At 43.7% G+C, this 27119-nt stretch overlaps 1 protein-coding gene across 7 annotated transcripts in view; it reads left to right on the top strand.

Moving 5' to 3' along the window:
• The window catches only part of MBOAT1 (membrane bound glycerophospholipid O-acyltransferase 1), a 140942-nt gene that overhangs the window by 55061 nt on the left and 58762 nt on the right, over positions 1-27119 (top strand). For all 7 annotated transcript variants that reach the window (XR_015768385.1, XR_015768384.1, XR_015768383.1 and 4 more), the window contains exons 2-4: positions 2994-3139; positions 4176-4253; positions 9613-9708. Coding sequence is in view for 4 of the 7 variants with exons in the window: in XM_028107372.2 (XP_027963173.1) it covers positions 2994-3139; positions 4176-4253; positions 9613-9708 (320 nt within the window). In the remaining 3 variants the exon portion in view is untranslated. The remainder of the gene's footprint in view (positions 1-2993; positions 3140-4175; positions 4254-9612; positions 9709-27119) is intronic.

Here is a 27119-nt window from a genome sequence, read left to right as displayed (position 1 = left end):
AGAATGTCCCCCATTTTAAGACTGAATAATACTCCGTTGCGTAGATAGACTACATTCTGTTTACCCATTCATCCGTTGATAGACACTTGGGTTGATTCCACTTTTTGGCTATTGTGAGTAGTGCTGCTACCATGGGTGAAGAAATATTCCTTCACGACCCGGCTTACAGTTCTTTTGGGTAAATACCCAGAAGTGGGATTGCTGGACCATATATAATTATATTTTTCATTTTTTGAAGAGCTGCCATGTTGTTTTCCACAGTTGGCTGCACCATCCTACACACCCACCAGCAGGGCACAAGGGTTCTAATCTCCCCTCATCCTTGCCAACACGTTATTTTGTGTTGTTTTGTTTTGTTTTTTTAAATAATAGCCATTCTTCTGGGTGTGAAGTGGTGTCTAACTGTGGTTCAGCGTGTGCCTTTTAAGATAAACATCTGGTAGTTGAAAAGCAATTCTGTTAGAAGCCTCCTGTAGAACTGAGCAGTGCTGCTGTTTCCACTTTTGCCTTGGAACAGTTTGCCAGGGAACATTCAGATAGCCACCCGTGACTCACTCCCGGGAAGAGGATGGGGGACTGGGTTGTTTCTGTGTGTGGGAGGAAGCTTTCAGTTCCTAACAAAGTCTTGCATTTTGGCATTAACTACCGACAGTTAAGGGAAATGATTCGGGTTAGGTTAGGAGCAAAGACCATTAGAGCCAGAAGGGACATTAGGGATCAGGTCTCCGAAATCACACGTTTGGCCCCTCACTCCCCCAAAATATTGAAACCCAGAGCACGTACGTCTTCTTTTCTTGACTTGCTGGTAGTGACAGTGTCTTGACGCTGTCCCGAGTATCTGGCATATAGCGTCAACCAGGAAATGTTGGCAGAATTAATCAGTGAATTACCTAAGGTCGCCCAGCTGACACCTGAGAGTCAGAACTAGGGCATTCAGATGATGGTGGCAGAAAAATGGCAGATTGTGTCAGTGATCCAGTGAACCTTTCTTTCCTCTTTATCGATCACTGGGGTGACAAGATCAGATGGAGTGTTTGCACGGTGAACCTTATTCTTCCTTGCAGGGTTGCAAGGACACACTTTCTTTAAGACAAGCCCAGCTGATGAGACTGTCTGGAGGCTGAGGAGGTCTGGGCCAGCTGAGTGAGAGCCACCAAGCTGAGCAGGGAGCCCGACGTGGGGCTTGATCCCAGGACCCAGAGATCATGACCTGAGCTGAAGGCAGACGTTTAACCATCTGAGCCACCCAGGCGCCCCCATAACTTTGACTTTCTACTTGCCAATTCCTTTACGTTTTGAACCTTGCTAAAATGGTTATTATTTTCTCCATTGTGTGTGTGTGTGTGTGTGTGTGTGTGTGTGTGTGTGTGTGAGTGTGAGAGAGAGAGAGAGAGAGAGAGAGAGAGAGAGAGAGAGAGAGTTGGTGGTGGTGTATTTAGGCTCCAAAAGAAGGTTTGACCACGGGGAGGTGGGTGGGGGTGGGGTAACTGGATGATGGACATGAAGGAGGGCACATGATGGGTGTTATATGCAAGTGATGAATTATTGAACTCTACATCTGAAACTAATAATGTACTATGTGTTGGCTAATTGAATTTAAATTAGAAAAAAGCTATGACCACATCATGTAGGCTGGGATCACAATTCACCTCCTGTCTGTCTTTCAGGGTAGAAAGTGATGGCAGGCAGTAGCGGGACTAAATTTTTGGAGAGACCAGTGAACACGAATGATCTAATAGAGGGGGAAACTCAGCACAGTCAGTTTTTAAAAACGAAATGAAAGGGGCACCTGAGTGACTCAGTCGATTAAGCAGCCAACTCTCGATTTCGGCTCGGGTCTTGATCTCAGGATTGTGAGTTCAAGCCAAGCACGGAGCCCGTTAAAAAAAAAAAATAAATAAATAAATAAATTCTCTAAAAATATTTCTGTGAGTCATCAGGGGTTCAAAGTAGTCTTGGTTTTTACTGGGAAAACAAAGTGAGCTCAGGTGCAGCGGATGTTGCTGCCTCCAACCCCACCTCAGCGGCAGCCCTAGTGAATGTTACTAACAGCTACCATTTTCTGTAGTGTGAAAAACTGTGGAGGCTGAATTTGAGGCTCTGTTTAGATATTTGTGTCCTCGATCCCTTTGCCATTAAGTGTCTTCCAAAAGTGAAGTTTTCACTCCAAATACTCTGGGAAGTCTGAATCGCTCTTCCACGTGTCCTTAATGATTACATCACTTGATATATTTTGGTTTTAGGTTAAATCAGCTGATCTTTCCCACAGGTATCAGGGAATTATTTTATATTTTCTTTCAGGCCCAGTATTTTTGAGAGATAGTCCAGTGAGATTTTTCTAAGGAAATTTGTTGCCTGTTTTGCACGATTGGACAGGGTTTGGCATTGGAAGTTTAAGGCGGGACTGTTTCTTTTTATGTGTGGATTTTTCGTGCCACCCCTTGAGCTTGAGCAACGCTCTTGTTAATTTGGTGTTAATTTAAAATGAGCAAACTTAGAGTCAAAACAGCTGACTGATGACTTTGGAGAGCGGCATTTAGTTTTTTAGGTATTCAATGAAGGAAGCTTCATGGATTTGATTCATTTGCGACTCTACGGGAACAGGTGTTTATCATAGGATAGCACTGGGGGTGGGGGTGGGGGTGGGGGTGGGGGTGGGGGTGGGGTGGGGGAAAGAGACCCAGCAAACTGACCTTGCAGTTGCTGAGGCCCTTGTACATTCAAAAGCCCTCTGTGTGTGCGTGGAAAAGCCACCTTGGCTAGCCTTAAAGGATTGGGAACAAAACTCCGGTTCCTCACTTCTTACACCAGATGGGGGCATGGTGAATTTTCAGTCTCCCAAACCGTTTCCAGACGAACACTCTGCTGAGGAAACAATCCAAGTCCAAGTCTTAGAGGCACCTTGGTGTGGAAATCTGGAAAGAGTAGACGGAATTCGCACACAGGTAAAGGGGTAAAGGTTTTCAGTCTCTCTTTCTTCTCGTCCTGTACAGGTGAATTTTGTGGCATGCCAGGTCTTTGCTCTGTTTGCTGCATTGTGGTTTCGCATCTACTTAAGTCCTGGTAAAACCAGTCCCAATGTCCGGCACGCATTTGTCACCATTTTTGGCATCTATTTTGTCATCTTTTGCTTTGGCTGGTGAGTATGAGCCTCAGAAATTCTCATCTTTATCATTTGGGTGTTTTGTGGCAGTATTCTTGGCATTTCCCAGGCACCGAGGAAAGAAATGTATTTACTCCTATTGTAGCAAAATGGGGATGTCCCAGGAATGTCCATTTACTCTTAAGAACCTAGAACCAATAAACTACCCGTTGGAAGTCAGTTCTGTGAATTTTTCTACAAATTATGCTTCTGCTGATCTCCCCCTGGGTCATGTAAATAGGATACTATAAAGTTTTATTTCCCGGGTGAGGAACCTTTCCTACCTGTTGTAGATATTGGTGTTTTTCTTTCATTACTGCTAGGGGTAATTGGTGTTAGTCCTATGCCTGGAGTAAAACAAAAGTTTTAGTGCTGGTTTGAGGAAACACGAGTTATTTCTCAACAGAGAGAGCCTGTTGATGACACTTTCCTCTACCAGGTAAGCTGGCCAATTACCCTGGGAGTGGCCCTTCTGGGGCGGGCGGGTGGTGGGGGAGTTCTAGGAACCAACCTTTCTAGATTGACAACTTAAGGAAATTTGTGAATTTATTTAGGATACTAGAATACTGCTCTTCCGCCTCCAATAAAAATTTGAGAAAGAATGATGAGTATTTTGAAGCAGCTACCAGGTGAAAGTCTTGGTATCTGGGAAAGGTCAGTTTGGGTCCAGGTGCTTTAAAATTAAAAAAACAAACAAACAAACAAAAACACTAAAACAAAAAGTTCTAAAGAAAGAATGCTTCTGGACTCTCGGGTGTATGTGTGCAAAAGTATAAGCATTCCATTTATGGATTGCTGACATTCCCAGCGCTGCCTTTGGCCGACTGTGTTGTGACTTCCTCCTGCCGTTTCAAGATCTAGTACCTTAATTAGAGCAAAAATACTTGATTTATTTTCTCTTACATCAACACTAGTTAACGGCTCACGCACTTCTTGGTGGGGGCGGGAGGTGGAGTGGTGGCATCATGGGGGTCCAGTAGGTCTGTTAATTTGGAATATAATCAGTGCTTCTCCTCTCCGTCATGTCTTAAAGGTACTCCATACACCTTTTTGTGCTGGTGTTAATGTGCTATGGGATCATGGTCACTGCAGACGTATCCAGTATTCACAGGTAAGGTTCTGGGAGCAAACCAGGCCACGTGAGGTTTTTCGTGACCTCTGAAATGTATTTCCAGGGTAAAGGGGTACCTTCCCCATTTTGCCGGCCACAAGTGGCATATCCTAAGTTCTCTGAGTCAGAAGGAGAGGTGGGGACCCCTAAATGCTGGGAGCATTCAGAGGATGCTTTGCAAACGTGTCAGAGTAAAGGCAGCTCTGTGGTAGCCTCCAAGCTGGAAACAGTCCACCATAGCGGGATACTACCCTGCATTTAAAAGGGGGGGAATGATTGATAACACACAGTCACATAGATGAAGCCTCAGAATAAATAAGCGGAATGGGGCGCCTGGGTGGCTCTGTCATTAAGCGTCTGCCTTCGGCTCAGGTCATGGTCCCAGGATCCTGGGATCGAGCCCCGCATCGGGCTCCCTGCTCCGTGGGAAGCCTGCTTCTCCCTCTCCAGCTCCCCCTGCTTGTGTTCCCTCTCTCGCTGTCTCTCTCTCTCTCTCGAAAAATAAATAAAATCTTAAAAAAAAAAATAGGCGGAATGAAGGACGCCACGGAAATTCTGTTCTTGAAAATGCAAACTAACTTGTAGTGGCAGAGATCAGATCAGAGGTTACCTGAGCTGGGACAGTCCGGGGAGATGTGGAAGGGATCAGAGAGGTAGGAAGAAGCGTGGGGAGCAGGTGATGGGTATGTCTGTTACCTGGAATTTGGCTGTGGTTTGGTGTGTACCTATGTCAAAACTTTGTGTACTTAAAATATGTACAGTCAAATGTTAAAAAAAGAGGAAGACATATTCTTACTATGATATTTTGATATAGAAGTTTTAGAAGTACCTTAATTCTGCCTTGAAGGCAACATGCTTGGATCATCGATTCAGACACCTGGGTATCTGTTTAGTATTGTCTGTGTTTCCCAGGGTCTGTGTGAAACCTCAGTATTAATTCTGCCTTCCAATAGTGCTGGAATGTAAGCTCTATGAAAACAAAGTTTGCTGTTGTATCCTCAGAGCCTAGAACAATACTGGGCACAAATAAGGGCTCAATAAATATTTTTGGAATGACTGACTGAACACCTTTGAAAAGACATTTGCCCTGTTGTGCCTTCTTTTCTGATGACTTCTCTGAAAAAGCAGATGCCTTCTTTGAGCTTCGGAAGGCTCTTTGATAAGACGATTAGCACAATAGTTTTCCTTCTGAAAATCATAGAAATTTAACTTTTTCATATATAATCTTGTAAATCACTTGTAATAAATGTCCGGTTTTCAAGGGAAAATATTTTTTGCATGATTCTAAATTTTATTTTCACCCAACTCTGTCCAGGTGAGCTCTGAAAAAAATGAATTGTAATCATCTCTCTTCTGAATGCCTTCCTTGAAAGGGATTGTGTCACTCCTTCAGAAGGGAAATGGGAAATCCATATTTCTAAGAACAGGTTTGAGAATGCTTGATATTATAGTAGAATGCTGTCTTTAGTGGGGGGGTGGGGTGAAAATGTCTGGCTTTTCCCAAACTTGAGTTTCAAAGCAATTCAGCAATGAATAAAAATGTTGTTGCATCTCTATAGCACATTTGTAACAACCTTACAAATTGTGACTTGTCGGCTTTCGCCACACTTGTGTGATGCTGACGGGATGTGGACCATTTTTCAGAGGGTCAGGAACCTCCACGCACGCTCGCTCCGTGCCAGGCCCAGGGTTCGTCTCTGGCCAGGAATGGAACCCTCCAGCCTTGGCCAAGCTGAGTGGTTTCCAGACAGGCTATGACTGCTCCACCATCATAATATTGTGGTAGCAGCGGGTCATGTCCTAAGACAAGAAAGAATGCCCTCTTTCTTTGCTTGTGTGGTTGCCAAGATTGCAGAAGTAGGGAGTGGTTCATAGTTCCTGATGGAGGGAAGTTGCTTCCTATTGAGGCAGGGGAAGAACATTAGCCTGGAAATCTGGCTCTTTCTAGCAGCGTGAGTTCAAATAGTTCTCACAGCTTCTCTGTACATCAGATTTCCCACCTCTAAAAGGTGAGGTTTAAGTTTTCTTCAGGATCAGGATTTCATGGTTCTTCGTGAATTGTTTTCTTCCCCTGGCTGAGCCAGTTAGAAGAGTTCTGTCCTTTGGCTGGGAAGCTGAGGGGAAGGTCAGTCTTTGCTGCTCTGGGGAGTTAACCCATTTCTGGACACATGGTTGTCTTTGTCTAGAGAACTCTTGGGGCACCAGGCTCTGTTTCCTTCCCAAGCCACTCTGGGACAGAAAACACGGGTGTTAATTTATTATGTCTGAACCAACTGGAGCAGAATATAGTTTGTATCTCCTCAGACTGACAGCTTCGTATCGGAATGTGGTAACGCGGTGACCAGTTGGGGGGGGGTACCTGCTTTGTGCCAAGTGCTAAGCCAAGCTCTTTTAAATAGTTTTCATGGTTTTTAATATAGAAAGTCTTATTTAGTGTATCATTTGATATACTTAATATTTCGTGTCATTATTGCAAATATATTCTTTCTAGGACAATTCTATGGGATTCAGATTTTTTTTCTCTGCCAAGGCGGGGAAATGAAAGTTCAGAGAAGTAAATAGGTATACAGATCCATGAATTTGCACAAATTGAATACATCCATGTTACCACCACCTAGATCAGTAGGGGAATATTATCATCACTCTGCCCCAATCTCTACCACACCCCTCCTTCTTAAAATAACTACTCTCTTGACTTCTCACAGGAGTTTTGCCATTGCTGGGATTTGAAATCATGTTGGTCTCGCTCCAGGATATGTACTCTGTCTACCACTCCTGGATTCCTTAGATTTTTTTTCGTTTGTCTAGAGCATGAATACATTGCCCTGTTGTATTGGGACATAGTACTTGGCGCCATCCTTAATAAGTAGCTCTTATTATAACAAGTGAGTGGAACTTGCTTTTCTCTCTGGGTGGAGGGGCAGGGGTAGGTATGGGTCTAGCTCCTGTTGAGGAGAAAGAGGAAGCAGGCATGGCTGCATTCAAAAGGGCCCTGGGAGAATTTGTCTTTTGAGTTTGTGATTTTTTTTGCCTTGACCCTCACAAACTGGCCAGAGAAAGAAACAGAGCCTGGACACGGAAAGGCCTAACTAACTCCATTCTGCTTCTGCTCAGTCTTCAGAAAGTTGCTTTCTCTTAGTCACTTGCTTTGTTCACCATCTTCCTATTTTGGAAAGGGTTAAGGATGAACCCGAGGCTGGGAAAGTCTTTTTTTGGTTGTAACATCTTTGTTTGTAAATAGCAGTAAAGAGAACATAAAGACATGTAGTGCTTGAGAGTTTTCACAACTCTTTCACACTCACTGTCTGGTTCTCCCTTGCCACCAAATGAGTTTTTATTATTCCTACTTCACTATTCCGTAGGTTTAGTCTTCATGAGTTATTTTAATGTGACTTTGTCAAGTTCAGTATAATTTAATACGATAAAATACATCTTCCCTGTTTTATGACCCATGTTTAAATACTATACCTTCTGCATTTATGTCTGTCTCTGAGAGGCTCCTGAGCCATTTAAAATGTCAAATGTACTCCTTTCAGTTCATTTCAACTAACAGTATCTGAAGCCCTTCCATGGTCAAGGGTGCGGATGCCCAAGGTCACCGTGAGTTGGCGTGACAGACACATGCATATCATTTCAGCGTTATAATTGTGTATGTTGGCATGCAGAGCTCAAGAAATACTGGCAGTGTGGCAAGGAATTGTGTTGGAGGGGCGGTGGGGTAGGTGGGGTGAGCCTGAGCCAGGGGACTGACTGGGAGCTGAGCCTTACCTGGTGCTTAGGCAGTTCGCAGGTGGACGAGAGGATGGAGAAAGGGGGCTGCAGGCAGGGGAAGGGCTATGTGGAAGACATTTGGCCTGAAAATGGAAGCTGTAATTGTGGAGAGTGAGCAGCTGGTGTAGTTTGAACATAAGGTGGACCAGGAGCGTGGCTGGAGAGGAGTCCAGAAGGGAAAGCTAGAGCTCAGTGCATGAAGCACACCACATGTTGCGTTCAGGAGTTTTGATGTGACTGGACAGTGGGACCCATTGGAGGCTTTTGAGCCAGACAACATTTATTTAGTTACTGGTTCGCACAGCATGCAGTTGTCTGCTCTTGTGAATGAAACACATAAGACATTCTTGGCCTTCATGGGGCTCTTGGTCTAGTAGGGGAGACAATGGTGAATTAGATTATCACTGTTAAAAAGAAAACCATAGACCCACAATGGAGTCACTTGGGCCAACTCACCAACCTGGCTGCAGTTTTCAACCTCTCCCAGAAATGTAAGTCCTCCCTGGTCAGCTAGGAATTTTCTGGTCAGCACCAAGGAGGATCTGTCACATGGCCCTCTCCATCCCCCAAAGGGAAGATGAGGTCATCCCGCATGGTAAGACGCTTCCCTCTAAGGGAAAGTGGCCTTGCTTGAAACAATCCCTTCTTCTCTTTTCCTAGTCACTTCCTTATTCCACCCTTCTGCCTGTAAAAACCTTCCATTTTGTACCACTCCTTGGAGCTCCCCTCTCCTTGCTAGATGGAATGCTGCTGCCAGAGCCACACATCACTTAAACGAAGATAATTAGATCTTCAGCATTTACTCAGTTGAGTTTTTGTCCTTTCACGTCACAGATGTAGAATTGCAAATTGATGAGTGTTCCGAATGGTGCGCGTGTGCGTGTGCATGCGTGCATGAGCGTGCGTGTGTGGGTTTTGCCGGTTTATCCCATGAGGTCAGGGCCTGTCTCAGTAGGAAGACATGGAGCGATCCGTAGTATGTGGTAACTGAAGCCTCAGGCTTGGGCGGGTAGGGTCCCGAGCAGAGCCCTTGGGAACGCTAACACCTAAGGAGTAAGTGGAGTAAGATAGGCTGAGTAAGAGCCGTGGAAGAATTAACCAGAGAGGTGGGAAGCAAACACGAAGAATAGAAGCCAAGAGAACATAGTGTTTGAGGAAGGGAGTGGTCGGCAGGGTAACGCTGGCCTGTATTTTACAAAGATCTGGTATAAGCGCAGGGCTTTGGGAAGAGGAAAATCTGAGAGCAAGACCTTCCGGGTCAGTGGTTCCCAGCTCCGGCTGCACAATGGACTTAACACCTGCTGGGGGTATCCTGTACCAATTAAGTCCGAATATCAGGGGTGAGGCCCAGGTGTCTGCAGTTTGTAAAGCTCCCTGGATGACTCCACTGTGCTGTCCCCATGACAAAAGATGAAGGGTTCCAGGCAATGAGTGCAAAAGTGAGGGGGAGCGTGCGGACTGTGTTGCAGATAGAGCAGAGGGGACTTTGCGATGGATTGCATGTGGGGGGTGAGGGAGAGGAAAAGGAGAAAATTGATTGTGTTATCGCCCTGTGTAATCATCTGATCCTCGCTGTTTCTCGTTTCAGATACTCCTTTTTTGTAGCAATGGGATACCTTACAATATGCCACATCAGCCGCATATACATCTTCCACTATGGAATCCTCACTACGGATTTCTCTGGGTGAGTATCTTAATTTGGGTGGCCTGGGGGCGCTTTGACCGCGGGCTTTGACTCAGTCTCTTGGGGTCTGTGAAGATGAAGCCTGCACAGGAGACTCCTTGGCGGTAGGTTAAATCAGTTGGTAAGACCGTGCTGTAATGAGGTTGGGGTTGAAGATTGGATGAGCTCTGCCATGTTGTAAGGTAGGGGTTGCAAACGAGGGCCCGTGTGCTCTCTCTGTCCTGCCGCCTCGTTCTGTAGAGTTACCCTGGAACACAACCAGGTACCGACTTATTTATGTGTTGTCTCTGGCTACTCTTACAGTTGTGTGGTTGTGACATATGACCCACACAGCCTAAAATCTTCACGCTTTTGCTCTTTACAGAAAAAGCTTTCCAACCCCTATTCTGAGGCTCTTAACACAGGGTCGGTATTTTATCTCATACTAATTTTTAATAATAGAGAAATTCTTCCATACTAGTTGAGAAGCAGACCCCCTTGGGTCGCCCCTGCCTGCCCTGGCCCCTCCCCCAGATTACCTAGACTTCTAGCAACTAGAAGGTAATACCCAGCGCAGCAGGGGTCTCCATACTAGTTGTAAAAATGTTGTCTGTCACCGGGGCCTTAACCTAGTGGGCCACCCCTCTCCTCAGGATCACCTGGTGAAGACCGTGGACAGAGCAGTGAAAATTTTGTATTCTGTTGATGTTTGTTTGGGAAGAGCTTTTTATGAATCTTGAGGAACGGACGCTAATGCAGTGATTCCTCATAACACATTATAGTAGCCTTGTTACTTCTTTGGGAGCTCGGGTCTGTTCTCCGCAGCTGTCTGAGGTCAGGGAGAGCCTGCCTTCTCCCCCGCAGGTTGGATTGCACTTGATTCCATGAGTTCTTGGAGAACAAGTAATGACATAAAAGGGTTGCAACTCAGGGCTCATTTCCCACCACGAAGAGGCTTAGGAAGGCTGAGGTGTTTGCTTTGAGGCACAAAGACGGTTTGTTGTCCTCAAGTTTCTGTGTCTGTGGTTTGCTCCTTCACACATCCGTTCTTCCTACCCTCAGGCTCTTGGATTTTCCGTCTCTCTTTGACTCGTCTCCTTTCTGCATTCCCTTCCCCACAGGTTGTGGAGCACAGTCGTTCGGTTTTTCTGAAACAAATTCACAAACTTTCTAATCATTACTTTCTAATGATGTGTGTGGGAAAATAGGGGAGCAACGAAGATAACCATATAGCCAGGAAGTTATAGCATTAAAAATCATTTTTATTTTTTATTTTTTTTTAAGATTTTATTTATTTGAGAGAGAGAGAATGAGAGATAGAGAGCACGAGAGGGAAGAGGATCAGAGGGAGAAGCAGACTCCCTGCTGAGCAGGGAGCCCGATGCGGGACTCGATCCCGGGATTCCAGGATCATGACCTGAGCTGAAGGCAGTCGCTTAACCAACTGAGCCACCCAGGCACCCTAAAAATCATTTTTAAATAGTGATCACAACTCTCCCTAGTGTTTAATGAACAAACTTCATTTTTTGGTTTCACCCCCAAAACTGTACCCCACTGCTCCCCGCCCAGACACACACACACACACACACACACACACACACACACACTCAGAAGAGCTCCTGGCACTTATTAGGTGTTCAATGAATGAATCAGTGACCTACTGTAGTTATTTTGTCAGTTCTGTTTTCAGTGCTTCTGGGAGCCTCAGTTAAAGAGCCCCTCCGGCCATATTTTGGGTTGGGATAGGGAATGAAAAGCTTTCACTTCGGCCCAAAGTAGGTTATTACCGGTTTCTCATCTGTATCATCTTTTCTTTTGGGGGGCACAAAACACATACTCATGCATTGATTTCTGCCAGAGTTTTTGAGTCCCCAGTATGCTAGGCACAGGGCCAGGTGTGGGGCAGGAGGAAAGGTGTTTTAGGCGGAGGGAACAACTCCACGAGAACACGGCATTGTGACAGGTGTCTGCGGAGGGCCCGGAAACCTGCTTCCCTCTCCCTTACCGCCCTCGTCCCTTTGTCACTGGGTCCTCTCAGGTGGGCAGCCTGGCTGTCACTAGGTTCTGTCCACTCCTCTGCGCATCCACGGCCACCACTTGGGACCACCACATGTCTGGCTGTCTGTTTTTCTGCGCCGCCCCTTGTCCGGTCTGTGCTCTCTACCACCCAGAACGAGGCTCTAAAATATCCAAAGCAGTGGCGCCTGGGTGGCTCAGTTGGTTAAGCATCTGCCTTCAGCTCAGGTCATGATCCCAGGGTCCTGGGATCGAGTCCCACATCAGGCTCCCTGCTCAGCGGGGAGCCTGCTTCTCCCTCTGCCTGCTGCCCCCCCCTGCTTGTGCTCTCTCTCTCTCTCTTTCTCTCTGACAAATAAATAAATAAAATCTTAAACAAATATATCAAAGCAGGTGATGCTCCGGACTGGATTCTTCTGCAGTCTACTCCAGCCATGCACTGAGCATGGCAGCATTGCAGAAAAGCTTCTGGTCTGCGCACACGCTAGGTTAGGTTCACGTCTCTGTGCTTCTCCCTTGCTCATTCCCCTACTTAGAAAGCCCTTTTTCGACCTTGTCTGTGTGGAAATCTCTGACTTCACTTTCTACACCCCGGCTCAAAATCACTTTGCAAAGCTTTCCCTGATTGCCACCCCCTCCCTCCCCTGTCTCCGGTCCCCTTCCTCCTGTTGGTCACTGCATTTTGGAGCCTGCCTAGGAGGAGGGGTCTCAGCCAGCTTTCACTGGCTGGTGCGGCCCATCCCCTGTGAATCCTACTACCTGAGATCCTGGTGCACGGTGTTTGGAGTCAGCGGGCGAAGGTGCTTCTGCTCTCGCCAGCTGATCTGTATGCTTGTCTAGTGTCCTGTGTGTTTTATTCCCAAACTTGCTTATTCCTGTTTGTACTTACATAGAAACTGATTATATATGGACGTGAAAGGAGAGAGAGTGGTTTCTCTCAATCTCGGTTGTGTCCTTTGGAAAGAGACCAAGGCAAGTTCAGTGTGTTACAGGTAATGGGTGATGAAGGTGAAGTGGGTGGGAGGCTGGAGGGGTAGGGGTGTGCACCAGAGCCGGGCAGGTTTGTGCATTCAGGTCACCGCAGTGTGGGCATCTTGACTTTCTTTTACCTTCGCGGTCTACGTTAGAGGAAATGACCCTGGAGGTAGCAGACAGGGCTTATGGAAGAAAGATGCTGTCACTCAGCAGATCCATGCTCCAAAGGGCTTTGGTGCTGAATCAAAAGGTTCATTCATGCATCACTCAGCAGATGCTGACTGAGATCCCCGAACCCGCTAGGCCGGGTTACAGGACACAGGGTTGAGCAAACGCTGTGGAATGAATGCACTTACAGCTACCGACTGCAAGTCTGAATGGGAAGTTCACCTGTGATTGCATCATTGTGTACTGGGTTGATTCATGTTCCCCTGAACTCAACCTCAGAACATGTTCTTCTTTGGAAATAGGATCTTTGTAGGTGTAACTAGTTAAGATGAGGACATACTGGATTAGGGTGGGCCCTCCCTTCCTAATGGCTGGTGGCCTCCTTGTAAGGAGGCCATGGGAGACACGGTGCTGGGGACCCATATAGGGAAGACCATGTGAAGACGTAGGCAGAGGGAAGGGTGATGGTAGCCACAGACAAGGGAACTCCCAAGGATTGCCAGAAGCCACCAGAAGCTAGAGGAGAGCACAGAACAGGTTCTCCCCCAGCCTCCAGGAGAAACCAACTCTGCCAGTGCCTTGATTTCAGACTTCTGGCCTCCAGAAAATAGTGAGGTGATAAGCTTCTGGTTTTAAGCCACCCGATTTGTGGGAATCAGTTATGGCGGCTCTAGGACACCGATACACAGTGTTTTATGAATGCCTACCTCTTGATGGGCTAACAGCTGTCCCCCGCTCCTGATCATGCAGGGTAAGAATGCCTCGTGTGTCCCCAGTTTTCCCCCTTCCTGTCACACCTCCTCTTCCATCGGTTCTGTCCATGACACCGTAAACTCTTGAGTGATCATTAATTCATTTTTCGTATAACCAGAACTGGCGGAAGTTACCAGTAGGAAAAAATAAAGGGGGTTCTTGGAAAACCGCAGTGTGCTTGTGAAATGTGGTGGATCTGGGGACTTGGACGGCAGGGGACAATGGAAATCCGTCACTGTCAACCTGACTTCCAGTAGCAGCATCAGACACATTTCCCCAAGTGATGTCTGCACTCGGGCATTTTTTAGATCTCCTTGTATTAAGAAGTCTCTTAACATTACACACAAAACCATAGAATGTTTGGGGGCACCTGGGAGGCTCAGTCAGTTAAGGGTTCGACTCTTGATCTCAGCTCAGGTCGTGATCTCAGGGTCATGAGATTGAACCCTGCGTTGGGCTCCATGCTCAGCTCAGAATCTGCTTGAGATTCTTTCTCCCGCTCCCTCTGCTCCTCCTCCCCCACTCACACACTTTCTCTAAATAAATACAATCTTAAAAAAAAAAAAAAACCACATAGAATGTTTGAACTGGAAAGGACACTGTGGGAAAAGCTACAAAGAAGGTGTGTCTATTACACTGTGGGAAAAGATACAGAGAAGGTGTCTATTACAGGTCTCGGTCTCATGAGACTTAACTTCTCAGTGCCTGTGCTATTCAGTTCTTGGGCGTGTGTTGTTGTGTGTGTGGTTTTTTTTTTTTGTAATTATAGAACATTATTAAGCAGCATTATCTTTTCCCTCCCACCATAAATGCATAAATGCCTCCCTGACATACATCCATCTTCTTGGAGAAACAAACGGAGAGGTACATACCAACCTGAAAGTGACAAGATGTTTTAAATCTCAAATTTTCAGTTAGAGATTCTTGACCAACATCTATTTTAATGATGAGCCTGCAAGCAAACACCAGTTCCCCTTCAGAATGGAATTCATTTCACATGGCCATTTATTTCAGTTTTAAAATCTTATTTTGGGGAGGAATAAAGTAGTGTTTTGAAGCTGAATTCTGGTGTTTTAAAGCAGCCTGATGAGAGAGCTATTCTCTTTGGAGCATGCATCCAAGTCTAAGTGCTTAGCATACTCTATTACGTCTTTAGAATAAGAGCCCAGACAGGAATTGAATGGGATGAGATGAGATCAGTGTTTATGTCAAACAACATATATATGTTTTTAATTTGGGGGAACCCATAAACTCGTGCTTTAGATGATTCTGGGGCTTGAAATTTTATTTATCATTCTGAAAGTAATCAAGTTTTCATGGACTGGACTGGCATTAATAGCGAGGATAACACACAAGATACAGTTTTATTATTGCTGCTAATACAGTTTATATCAATACATGCAGTGGCAGATGTCCTTTGTGTTTTCTCTGTGAATGTGGGCTATTAAAAATACCAGAACATTTACTGTTCTCCTGGGGGAAGCTCAACAATTCCTTGTAATAAAGCTGGTACTTGATTTCCTCTTAAGTTTGCGATAGTGAACGGATTCTTCTTTTTTGCTCACAGAAGGGTACAAATTGAGTTTTCTGAGGAAGCAGCAAGAAGAACCTTTATTTCCTCTTTGCAGGCTAGGCCAGATTCAGGCAGATAATTGCTCTCCTATCACGTTGGCAATTTGAGTTGCCTGTGTGTTTTCGAAAACAGTCTGAAATGAGAACTCTTACACACTGACAGTGGGAGTATAAATTGGTACAACCCTTCTGGAAGGCAACTTAGCCATAAAATTTCAAGCAAGGGCTTTTTTCTTTTAAAAAATCATATTCTAGGGGCGCCTGGGTGCTTTAGTCAGCTAAGTGTCTGACTCTTGATGTCGACTCAGGTCATGATCTCAGGATCGTGGGATCAAGCCCTGCTTCGGGTTTTGTGCTCTGCGGGAGGCTGCTTGAGATTCTCTCTATCCCTCCCCCAACTTGTGCGTACGCTCACTCTCTCTCAAATAAATAAAAATCTTTACAAAATCATATTCTATGATAGGATAAATTCCTAGGAATTGAATTACCTTAAGGAAGTCAAATTTATTCATATGTGTGTTCAATTGTTGTCAAGAGTAGTGGAAAACCCAGAAGCATCCTAAATGGTTCTTTGGGGGGTTGGGAGGGTCTTTATTGGTGATTTTAATAATTTTTTTAATATGATTATAATGAGAAATCCTAAATATTATTGAAATATATTTGCAAGTATATTACGAGTGCGTATTATGGTGAACTATGGCCTCTAGGACTGGGACAATAGCCCTCTGTGTTCCCTGTTACCTTACTGGGACATAATAGAAATATCACTTTCCTACACCCCTTGCTGGTGGAGGTGATTTCATTTGCCTATTTGTCCATGGAAATGTGTTTTCCTCTGTTGGTTTATGACACCCTGACCCCTCCCCCTGACCAACCCTGTAGGTGTGAATAACTGGGTTTGATAATAGGGGCAGAGAAGTGATACTTGCAGAGAGATTTCAGGATTTGCTGATTTCATGTTTCTTCTTCAGGCTTCCGCCAGCTCTTTGATAACTAGCACAGTCACTTGGAATTTAGTTCCAAGGACATGAGTTTAAGTTCTACCAAATATATTTGATGGGCTCCTATTAAAATGGAGAACTGGTGATTTTGTTATTGTTGAGTGCCAAAGTATGGAGATGACAGCTTTGAAAAGTTTAATGGGAAGGGTAAGAGCCCATTCTCCTCTGATTGACTGACTGCTGGATGGTTCCCAGCAGATACTACGTGAACAGTGAAAAGAGTTGAGAGGAGTTCCTGCTCCCTTCAGTTGTAGTCCTAGGGAGCCTGATGGGAGGATGTATTTTGTTTGCTGTGAGTCCTGGAGTCCTGTATTTTCCTCCTCGATGCTGGCACAGTTGATAGGACTTTGGGAGCATTCCACTAAGGTTGTAATCTCATCACTTCCCTCTTCAGCCATCTAGGGAGCAGTGGGTACCAGCAAGGCAGAAGCCGTAGGGAGGTTAGAAAGTACCGTCTGAGACCCTAGTGTCCTTCAGCTGCTAGGCTGAGGCTACTAGTTGCACCATTCATCTTGAATTTGGTGCCCCCGGTTGTTGTGCAAGATGGCGGTCCCAGCCGATGCCGCTGGAGATTGCAAGTGTGTTGTAGTCCTGTTCTCCCGCCTGTCAAACATAATTGCCTGACTCTTTGTTTTCCTAATGTATTAGTGTTATAAGGGGACTTTTATTATAAAGAAAGAAGTAATAAAAATACAAAGTATAACTTTTTTGGATCTAAAATTACCTGTTGGGGAAAATAAGATCCCTGAATGTCAGATCTGGCTTGATGTTGGCCAGCCGGCTGGATGATCAACTGTCTCTTGAACCTCTAATTGAGGACTGCATTAGATCATTGTTCTATCCTAGTTTTACCAGGACAGAGAACATCCAGAGAATAAGGTAAACTAGGGAGGTTTTATTGGAATATTGTTCAAAATTGAGTTTTTGCTTAATGTTTTAAAGACAGGTTATTTTTGGTTGGGAATTGATATGAGAAATAGAACGCGTACCACTTCTGGCAAATTGTCCCGAGTCTTTCGGAAGGCATTGATTTTTCTGTGTGTGTGTGTGTGTGTGTGTGTGTGTGTGTGTGTGTGTGTGTGTTGGGTGTGGCATTTTTCTGTCTAACTTTCTCCCCCAATCACATCTCCATCTGCCCATTTTTCCTTATTCATTTCCCCCTATATTTCTTTATCCAAATTAGAATAATAGTGTTAGGTTTATATGTGTATATATATATAATAGGTTATATATATATATAAAAATATATGGAATATATATATACACACACACAACTTTATGTTTTTTGTTTATATATATAAATTTTTTCATCATTTTTAAAATTTGAGCATAATTAACATAGAATGACCTATTAGTTGCAGGTGTACAGTATAGTGATTCAGTACTTCCATTCATCACCTGGTGCTCATCACAGCAAGTGTACTCCTTAATCACCATCATCTCTTTTGTCCCTACCCCGTTCCTCCTTCTGGTAACCGTCAGTTTGTTCTCTACACTTAAGAGTCTGTTTTTTGGTTTGTCTCTCTCTCTCTTTTTTGTTCATTTGTTTTGTTTCTTAAATTCCAAATAATGTGTGAAATTATATGGTGTCTGTATTTCTCTGACTTATTTCACTTAGCATTATACACTTTAGATCCATCCATGTTGTTGCATATGGCAAGATTTCATTCTCTTTTATGGCTGAATAACATATCACCTCTTCTTTATTCATTTATCTATCAGTGGACACTTGGGCTGCTTTCATATTTTGGCTATTGTAAATAATTCTGCAATAAACATAGAGGTGCATGTTTCCCTTCAAATTACTGTTTTTGTATTCATTGGGTAGATACCTAGTAGTGGAGTCACTGGATCATAGGGTAATTCCATTTTTAAGATTCTGAGGACCCTCCACACCATTTTCCAGGGTGGCTGCACCTATTTGCATTCCCACCAACAGTGCAAGAGGGTTCCTTTTTTTCCACATTCTCACCAACACTTGTTTCTTGTGTTTTGGATTTTAGCCATTCTGACAGGTGTGAAGTTATATCATTGTAGTTTTGATTTATATTTCCCTGATGAGTGATGTTGAGCACCTTTTCATGTGTCTGTTGGGCATCTGCATGTCCTCTTTGGAGAAATGTCTGTTCGTGTCTTTTGCCCATCTTTTAATTGGATTATTTGTTTTTTTGGGGTGTTGAGTTGTATCAGTTCTTTATATATTTTGGATACTAACCCTCTCTTGGATATGTCATTTGCAAATATTTTCTCCCATTCTGTAGGTTGCCTTTCAGTTTTGTTGATTGTTTCCTTCCCTGGGCAGAAGCTTCTTACTTTGATATAGTTCCAATAATTTTATTTTTGCTTTTGGTTCCCCTGCCTCAGGAGACATATCTAGAAAATGTTGCTACGGCCAGTGTCAGAGACATTTTGCCTGTGCTCTCCTAGGATTTTGATGGTTTCAGGTCTCAACATTGGGTCCATTTTGGGTTTATTTTTGTGTCTGTTGTGAGAAAGTGGTCCAGTTTCATTCTTTTGCATGTAGCTTTCCAGTTTTCCCATTGAATATTCTTTCCTCTTTTGTCAAAAGATTAATTGACCATATAATCATGGTTTTGCTCCTGGGCTACTTTGTGTTCTATTGAAATATGTGTCTTTTTGTGGCAGTACCATACTGTTGTGATTATGATTACTACAGCTTTGTAATATAACTTGAAGTCTGGAATTGTGATACCTCCGGCTTTATCACTGCATTTTGCCATTTTAATTTCTTCTGTCTTGGTGTGGACTTCCTTGGGTTGATTTTGGCAGGGGGTGCTCTCTGTGTTTGGATCCAAACCCTGGGTTTGGATTTCTGTTTCCTCTCCCAGATTAGGGAAGTTTTCACCTGTTATTTCTTGAAATAAATTTTTCCCACCTTTCCTCTTTCTTCTTCTGGGACCCCTGTAATGTAAATGTTTCATTTTATGGTGTCACTGAGTTCCTTAATCTCCTCTCATTTTTTGTTATTCTTTTTTCTTTCTCTGTCCATCTTGATTGCTTTCCATTACTCTGTCATCCCAGTTGCTAATCCATTCTTCTGCTTTCTCTAGTCTACTATTTGTTCCCTCCTGTATATTTTTAATTTTAGTTATTGAGCTCTTTATCTCTGATTGGTTCATTTTTATGTTTTCTCTCTCTCTTGAATGTCTCACTGAGATCCTCCAGTCTTAAGTCCAGGGAGTATCTTTATGACCATTACTTTAAATGATCTCTCAAGCATATTACTTATCTCTGTTTCATTTAGGTCTCTTGCTCTGGTTTTGTCTTGTTCTTTCATTTGGGACATAGTCCTCTATCTCCTCATTTTATCTAACTCTCTGTGTCTGTTTCTGTATTAGGAAATCAGCTATGTCTCCTGCTCTTGAAAGTAGTGGCCTCATGGAGAAGAGGTCCTATAGTGCCCTGTAGTGCAATGTCCCCTGTTCACCAGAACCTGGTGCTTCATGGTTGTTTCCTGTGTGTGTTGAGTGCACCCTACCATTGTGCCTAAGCTGCATTTGCTTTCAGTTCAGTTGGCTGCAATGGTTCTCTTTGCCTGTTGTGGGCAGGATTTGGGTCCTGTGTTGCTAATGGGCCAGTTGGGCTGCCTTGGGCTTGAGTTGGTTCAGACCAGGCATTTTCCAGAGCTGTGGTCACACTGAACTAAAGGGTACCCTTCCTGTTTTGTTCCCTGACAGGCTGTAGTTGGTGGGTGGGGCCTTCGGTCAGACCAGATGTCTGCCCCAGTCCACTGTTGGGACCACAGTCTAACTGGTGTGTGTGTGGTTATTGTCCCCTCTCCCCAAGGCAGGAGTCCCTTGGGAGTGGTGTTGGGCCCTATTGCAGCTGCTTGCACAATGCCATTTTGTGGTGCTGTTCTGAATGGACTCCTGCCAAGGGCAGATCGGATGGGGCCAAAGAGAGGGGATTGTGCAGTGTTAGCAAGCTAGCTGGAGAGTGTTTGAGCTGGTTCCTGTGGGTGCCCTGTTCAGGCAGGGGTGCGGGAGAGAGGAATGGAAGATTTTTCCTTTTGGAGAAGATTCCTAAAGATTCCCTGCTTCTCAAGCACATGTTCTGAGACTTGTAAATAAATCTCCTTCTGTATACCACAGTATATTCCAGGTATTTCTCAGACTGCTGCTTCTGTGCTGTATCTCAGCAGGGCTGTTTGCTATGTTGTCTCTTTAGGGTTCAGGACTTAGTTTCCTATCACCCTCCAGCTGTCTGAGAGCAGAGCCCGCTGATTTTTTAAGGTTCTGGGGGTAAGACCCGCTGGTTGTAAGAACTGGCAAAGTTCAGTCCCCGTGGTTTTCAAAGCCAAATGTGATGGGGGTTCATTTTCCCAGTGCAGGTCCCCAGTGCTTGGGACGCCTGGTGTGGGGTTTGCTTCTGTTCATGCTTGCAGTGTCCCTCCCTCCCACAGACAGTCTCACGAATCAGTTTGGTTCCCGACCATCTCCACCCTTCTTACTCTTTTCAATGTGGCCTCCTCTCTATGTTTAGCGGTGGTAAGTCTGTTCTGCCAGTCTTCAGGTCATTTTTTGGGTTATTTACACTGATGTGGCTATTTTCTAGCTGTATGTATGGGACAAGGTGAGCTTAGGATCCTCCTACTATACCATCTTCCCCAGAAGTCGAGCTGATTATCTTTTTTTTAAAATCATGAAAAAATTTTTTAAGACGAGAAATGGCCCTACCTCAACCATGCTGGACTCAAACCTTGATTTCAGATTGATCAGATGGTTCCCATGGATTCAACTGCAGCACCTACTACTAGTGAGTGTGTACAAATCCATAGACAAGGCACACTTCTCAGGGGGTGCAAAATCTGAGTACAGCTGAAGTGTTAAGGCCTCATTGTTCTGAGGAAGTTCTTTGGCTACACCAAGGAGCCTTTTGTGTCCTTTCTGTACTTGTAGTATGTGCTCATGTGTGCTGGGTTTTGCAGCTTTGAAAAGTAAGCATGAATTCTAATCATAAACCATCAAACACATCTTAGATTATTTTAGGTTTTGACTGAAATACAGCATGGATGGTATTTGAGTTTCATCTTTTAAGTCAGTAGCTTTTTGGATTTGACTCTCATACCTTATAACTTGGGCATTCTAAATTTGGCATCTGATCTACTCATAAGTGTAAGTAAATGATCAATGAAAAAATGTTGAGAGATGAAGTCTTCTGAGCAAAAGCATATGGCACTCCTTCTTTCACCCATAGAAAAATGAGTAGGTAGGAGGATGCTAACTCCATCTCCTCTTGGTGAACCGGTTCTAGTTCTAGTTTGCAGATTTTAGATCTGCTTTTTCACCAGTTATTAGTGTATTGTGTTTATTAATAAACCCATGATCACATGTGTGAGTTGTTCCTTAAGTTGCTTGAAACTTCTTGAGGGCTTAAAACAGAAGCAATATATTGTTGAAAGTAGTCTAGATGACAAGTAATTATATTTGGTCCACAGCTTTTTTTCTCTCCAGAAGGGACATTTTTTCCCAGGGTAATGACAACAATACAGTTTTTACATAGACCCAATAGTGCAGACTTCATATCGAATAATTATTTATTGACCATGATCTAGAAATTCAATATTATGTATTGTATTTGTCCAGGTTCTCTGAGGAGCAGATACCAAGATGGGAACAGAATTAAGAGATTTGTCATGTGAAATGCCTGTGAGGGAAACTGGGGAATCTGGCATAGATTGAAATGCAAGTCTGACCCCTGAGATGAGGGAAGGAAGGAAGACGGCAGTGCAGGTCTAAAACAATTTCGCGTTCAGTGAGAAGTCCTCTACCAAAACTTGCCCTGGGGAGGAGTACCGCGCTTCCTTTACCCTGCCTGGGTACCTGCCCCACTCTGTCATTGGCTGGAGCAGCTCAAGGGGGCGTGGCCCCAGCCTGAAGTTGGAGATTGAATCTGCAGCAGCTGCGGCTGATCACTGATGCCCCCGCCCCCCAAAGCCCATAGATTTGAGTGACTTTTGCTCATGGCCATTGCATATATAAGACTACTTACTGCATTTCTGAACATGAGCCTTATTATGGAATACATTAAATGTAATGCCAGATAGAGGAAAACAAATGTTATATTGCTATAGAGAAAGAAATGTAGGCTAATTCTGTAACATTTCCTTTTTTGATATATCTATTTTTTAGACCCTTTAAAAATGAAAAATGAAGTTAGGAATTGAATGGGAAGTAGGAACTTGGTTTGCAAATTGCATAGTCAACAGCATGTGTGCCTCAAACTTTAAAAAATGTTGTACTGGACTTTGTGTAAGGAAAAACAGGGGCTTAGGTCCTATTACTGATTCCTAGGACTTTTGATCTTCCAGGGGGAAAAGGAAAAGATAAAAAGGCTTTGGAAAGAAACTTTTGCGCTTTGAAAGTCATGTTTGGAAACTACCTTGAATGTGACACTTAGAGTGAGCCCCTTTCAAAAAAAACAAAAACAGAAACCATAGCTCTTGGCATCTGTTACATATTCTGGGTCCAAAGTCTTGTTGAATATCAGGAAGGTGAGATGCAAAATTATATTGGTCTGTAAGACCACATTGTATAGAAAGCTTCAGTGTAGCTCTTATTTATTCTAAGGCCCAAACCTCAGGGCTCTGGGAGAACAGTTATTTTTTTCAATCTACATGAGCACAATCCTAATCAGTGTGAGCTATGAGCATGTCTGGCTGTGCTCAAATGACCACCTGGATGGCCCCCTATTTTGCCACAACTAATTCTCACCAGTCCTGGCAGAGCATGGTAGTCCTTCCCTTCTGCAGTCAGACTCCCTTCCTCTTCTGCTAGCCTCCTGTGCGATATTAGGAATCTTGTTTCAAAAAGTGGCCATTGGGCTTTTGCCAATAAGATACAAGGTTGGGCATAAATGTTTAGATTTCAAAAGAGTGTATTATATTGATAGTTTAAAAATGTTACATGGTAATTTTATTTTGTTTTTTTTTTAAGATTTTATTTATTTATTTGAAAGAGAGAGAGAATGTGCGTGAGCCGGGAGAGGGGCAGGCGGGAGGGAGAGAATCTCAAGCAGAGCCCTGCTTGACGTGGAGCCCCTGGCTGGGCTCGATCTCACGACCCTAAAATCATGAGCTGAGTTGAAACCAAGAGTGGGATGCTTGGCCGACTGAGCCACCCAGGTGCCCCGCATGCGTATTATTTTACAGAGATGGAAAATGGGAACTCGAAGGGGAGGAATTAAGGAGGAAAAAGGACTCACAGACAAGAGGCAGAGAGTAGTTGTCACATATCAGACTTGGCCTAAAATGGTCTGGGCCCCTGTCCCATCCCCCCATACACTTGGCCTGAGCTCCTGGGGAGTGTGGCGTACCAGGGTCATCCCAGGGGTGCAATCCTTGCCGTCTCTATAAATGAGCCATCAATCCATAGGGTCAGAGACAGCAAATTCAATAGGAAACCTCAACAATAAGGATCAGAAAACCAGGCTAGACTAAGAAGGATTGAAGGATGTTATGGCTGAGCAGTAGGGTTTTATCTTGTCTGGTTGGGCAAGAAGGGAGCAATGAAGGGTACTAGATGGGGGTGGATGATTGGAAAAACAGGTGCCATTTATAAAAATTGCAGCTCTGTTGAGGTAGAATTCACATATCCTTCAATTCACCTATTTAGAGAATACAGTGCAGTGTTTTGTTTGTTTTTTAAAGATTTTATTTATTTGACAGAGAGAGACACAGCGAGAGAGGGAACACAAGCAGGGGGAGTGGGAGAGGGAGAAGCAGGCTTCCCGCCAGGCAGGGAGCCCGATGCGGGGCTCGATCCCAGGACCCCGGGATCATGAACTGAGCTGAAGGCAGATGCTTAACGACTGAGCCCCTCAGGCGCCCCGCAATGCAGTGGTTTGGAGCATAGTCACAGAGTGGATTTACAGGTGCAACCATTAGCATAATTAATTCTGCATTTTCATCACCCCCCAGCGAAACCTGTATACATTAGCCATAAGTCCTCATTTCCTCCCCGTTCCTCCAGCCTTAGGCAGCCAGTAATTTACTTTCTCTGTGGATGTGCTTATTCTGCTATTTCATATAAATGGAATCATACAATACAGGACTTTTGTGTCTGGCTTCCTTCACTTAGCATCATGTTTTCAAGGTCCATTCATATTATACGTGGGTCAGTACTTCACTGTATTTATTGCTGAATATTCTACTTTATAGACATACCACATTTCATTTATTCATTCATCGGTGGGTATTTAGATTATTTTCTTTTGGGCTATTGTGAATAATGTTGCTTTAAACAGGTGTGTACAAGTTTTTGTGTAGATATATTTTTATTTCTCATGGCTATATACCTAGGAGTGGAATTGCTTGGTTATACAGTCACTCTGTGTTTAACCTTTTAAGAAACTGCCAGACCTTCTGAAGTGGCTGGACCTTTTAATGTTCCCGCCAGGAATGTATGACGGTTCCAGTTCTCCACCTTCTGACCAACACTTGTTACCTTTTTGGTTCTAGTCATCCTGGTGCTTGTGAACTGGTGTATGATTTGGTTTGCATTTCTCTGATGGCTGATTATTGTTGGGCATCTTTTCATCTGCTTATTTACCATTTGTATATCTTTTTCAGAGAAATGTCCATTCAGATCCTTTGGCCATTTTTAAATTGGGTTATTATCTTATTCTTATTGTAAGAGTTCTTTATATATTCTAGTACTACGTTGTTTATCAGATGTATGACTTGCACATATATTCACACATTCTGTGAAAGGTCTTTTCACTTTCTTGGTGGTGTGAGTCATTTGAAGCACAGAATTTTAAGTTTCAGTGATAGCCATTTAATCCACATTTTTCTTTTGTGACCTGTGCTTTTGGTGTTACATTTAAGAAACCATTGCCAAATCTAAGGTCATGAAGATTTATACTTGTGTTTTTTTCTAAGAGTTTTTTACTTTTAGCTCTTACATTTAGGTCTTTGATACATTTTTAAATTACTTTTGTATTCTTTTTATGTGGCTATCTGGTTGTACCATCACTATTTTAAGAAGCTATTCTTGCCTCTGTTGAATTACCTTGGCATCCTTGTTGACATGGGTTACACGTTTTTTTTTTTTTTTTTTTTTTGCCTCTTTGTTTTGTTTTATTTTTGCAGCAGTCATTGCTTTGGGGCACCCTCTTTTTTTTGATGTATTTTTCCATGATTCATTCTTTACATATAACACCAAGTGTTCCATGCAGAACATGCCCTTTTTAATACCCATCACCAGGCTAACCCATCCTCCACCCCCTTCTCCTCTAGAACCCTCAGTTTGTTTTTCAGAGTCCATAGACTCTCATGGTTCATCTCCCCCTCCGATTCCCCCCTCCTTCATTCTTCCCCTCCTGCTATCTTCTTCTTCTTCTTTTTAACATATAATGTATTATTTGCTTCAGAGGTACAGGTCTGTGATTCAATAGTATTGCACAATTCACAGTGCTCACCATAGCACATACCCTCCCCAATGTCTATCACCCAGCCACCCCATCCCTCCCACCCCCCACCACTCCAGCAACCCTCAGTTTCTTTCCTGAGATTAAGAATTCCTCATCTCGGTGAGGTCATATAATACATGTCTTCCTCTGATTGACTTATTTTGCTCAGCATAATACCCTCCAGTTCCATTCACATCGTTGCAAATGGCAAGATTTCATTCTTTTAGATGGCTGCATAATATTCCACTGTGTGTGTGTGTGTATACACACACACACCACACATCTTCTTTATCCATTCATCTGTCAATGGACATCTTGGCTCTTTCCACAGTTTGGCTATTGTGGACATTGCTGCTATAAACATTGGGGTGCATGTACCCCTTCTGATCCCTGCATTTGTATCTTTGGGGTAAATACCCAGTAGTGCAATTGCTGGGTCGTATGGTAGCTCTATTTTCAACTTTTTGAGGAGCCTCCACACTGTTTTCCAGAGTGGCTGCACCAGCTTGCATTCCCACCAACAATGTAGGAAGGTTCCCCTTTATCCACATCCCCGCCAACATCTGTCATTTCCTGATTTGTTAATTTTAGCCATCCTGACTGGTGTGAGGTGATATCTCATTGAGGTTTTGATTTGGATTTCCCTGATGCCGAGCGATGTTGAGCACTTTTTCACGTGTCTGTTGGCCATTTGGATGTCTTCTTTGGAAAACTGTCTGTTCATGTCTTCTGCCCCTTTCTTGATTGGATCATTTGTTCTTTGGGTGTTGAGTTTAAGAAGTTCTTTATAGATTTTGGATACTAGCCCTTTATCCGATATATCATTTGCAAATATCTTCTCCCATTCTGTCGGTTTTCTTTTGGTTTTGTTGACTGTTTCTTTTGCTGTGCAAAAGCTTTTTATCTTGATGAAGTCCCAATAGTTCATTTTTGCCCTTGCTTCCCTTGCCTTTGGTGATGTTTCTAGGAAGAAATTGCTGGGCTGAGTGAGGTCAAAGAGGTTGCTGCCTGTGTTCTTCTTTAGGATGTTGATGGACTCCTGTCTCACGTTTAGGTCTTTCAACCATTTGGAATCTGTTTTTGTGTGTGGTGTAAGGAAATGGTCCAGTTTCATTCTTCTGCATGTGGCTGTCCAATTTTCCAACACCATTTGTTGAAGAGACTGTCTTTTTTCCATTGGACATTCTTTCCTGCTTTGTCAAAGATAAGTTGACCATAGAGTTGAGGGTCCATTTCTGGGCTCTCGATTCTGTTCCATTGATCTATGTGTCTGTTTTTGTGCCAGTACCATACTGTCTTGATGATGACAGCTTTGTAATAGAGCTGGAAGTCCGGAATTGTGATGCTGCCAGCTTTGCTTTTCTTTTTCAACATTCCTCTGGCTATTCGAGGTCTTTTCTGGTTCCATACAAATTTTAGGATTATTTGTTCCATTTTTTTTGAAAAAAGTGGATGGTATTTTGATGGGGATTGCATTGAATGTGTAGATTGCTCTAGGTGGCATTGACATCTTCA

This window comes from Eumetopias jubatus, unplaced genomic scaffold (assembly GCF_037043125.1).
Source record: "Eumetopias jubatus isolate StellerSeaLion01/CBP00866 unplaced genomic scaffold, mEumJub1_p1.0 scaffold_6, whole genome shotgun sequence".
Classification (NCBI taxonomy): Eukaryota; Metazoa; Chordata; class Mammalia; order Carnivora; family Otariidae; genus Eumetopias; species Eumetopias jubatus.
The sequence above is the reverse complement of the archived record's forward strand: the minus strand, read 5'-3'. Positions and strand labels throughout refer to the sequence as shown.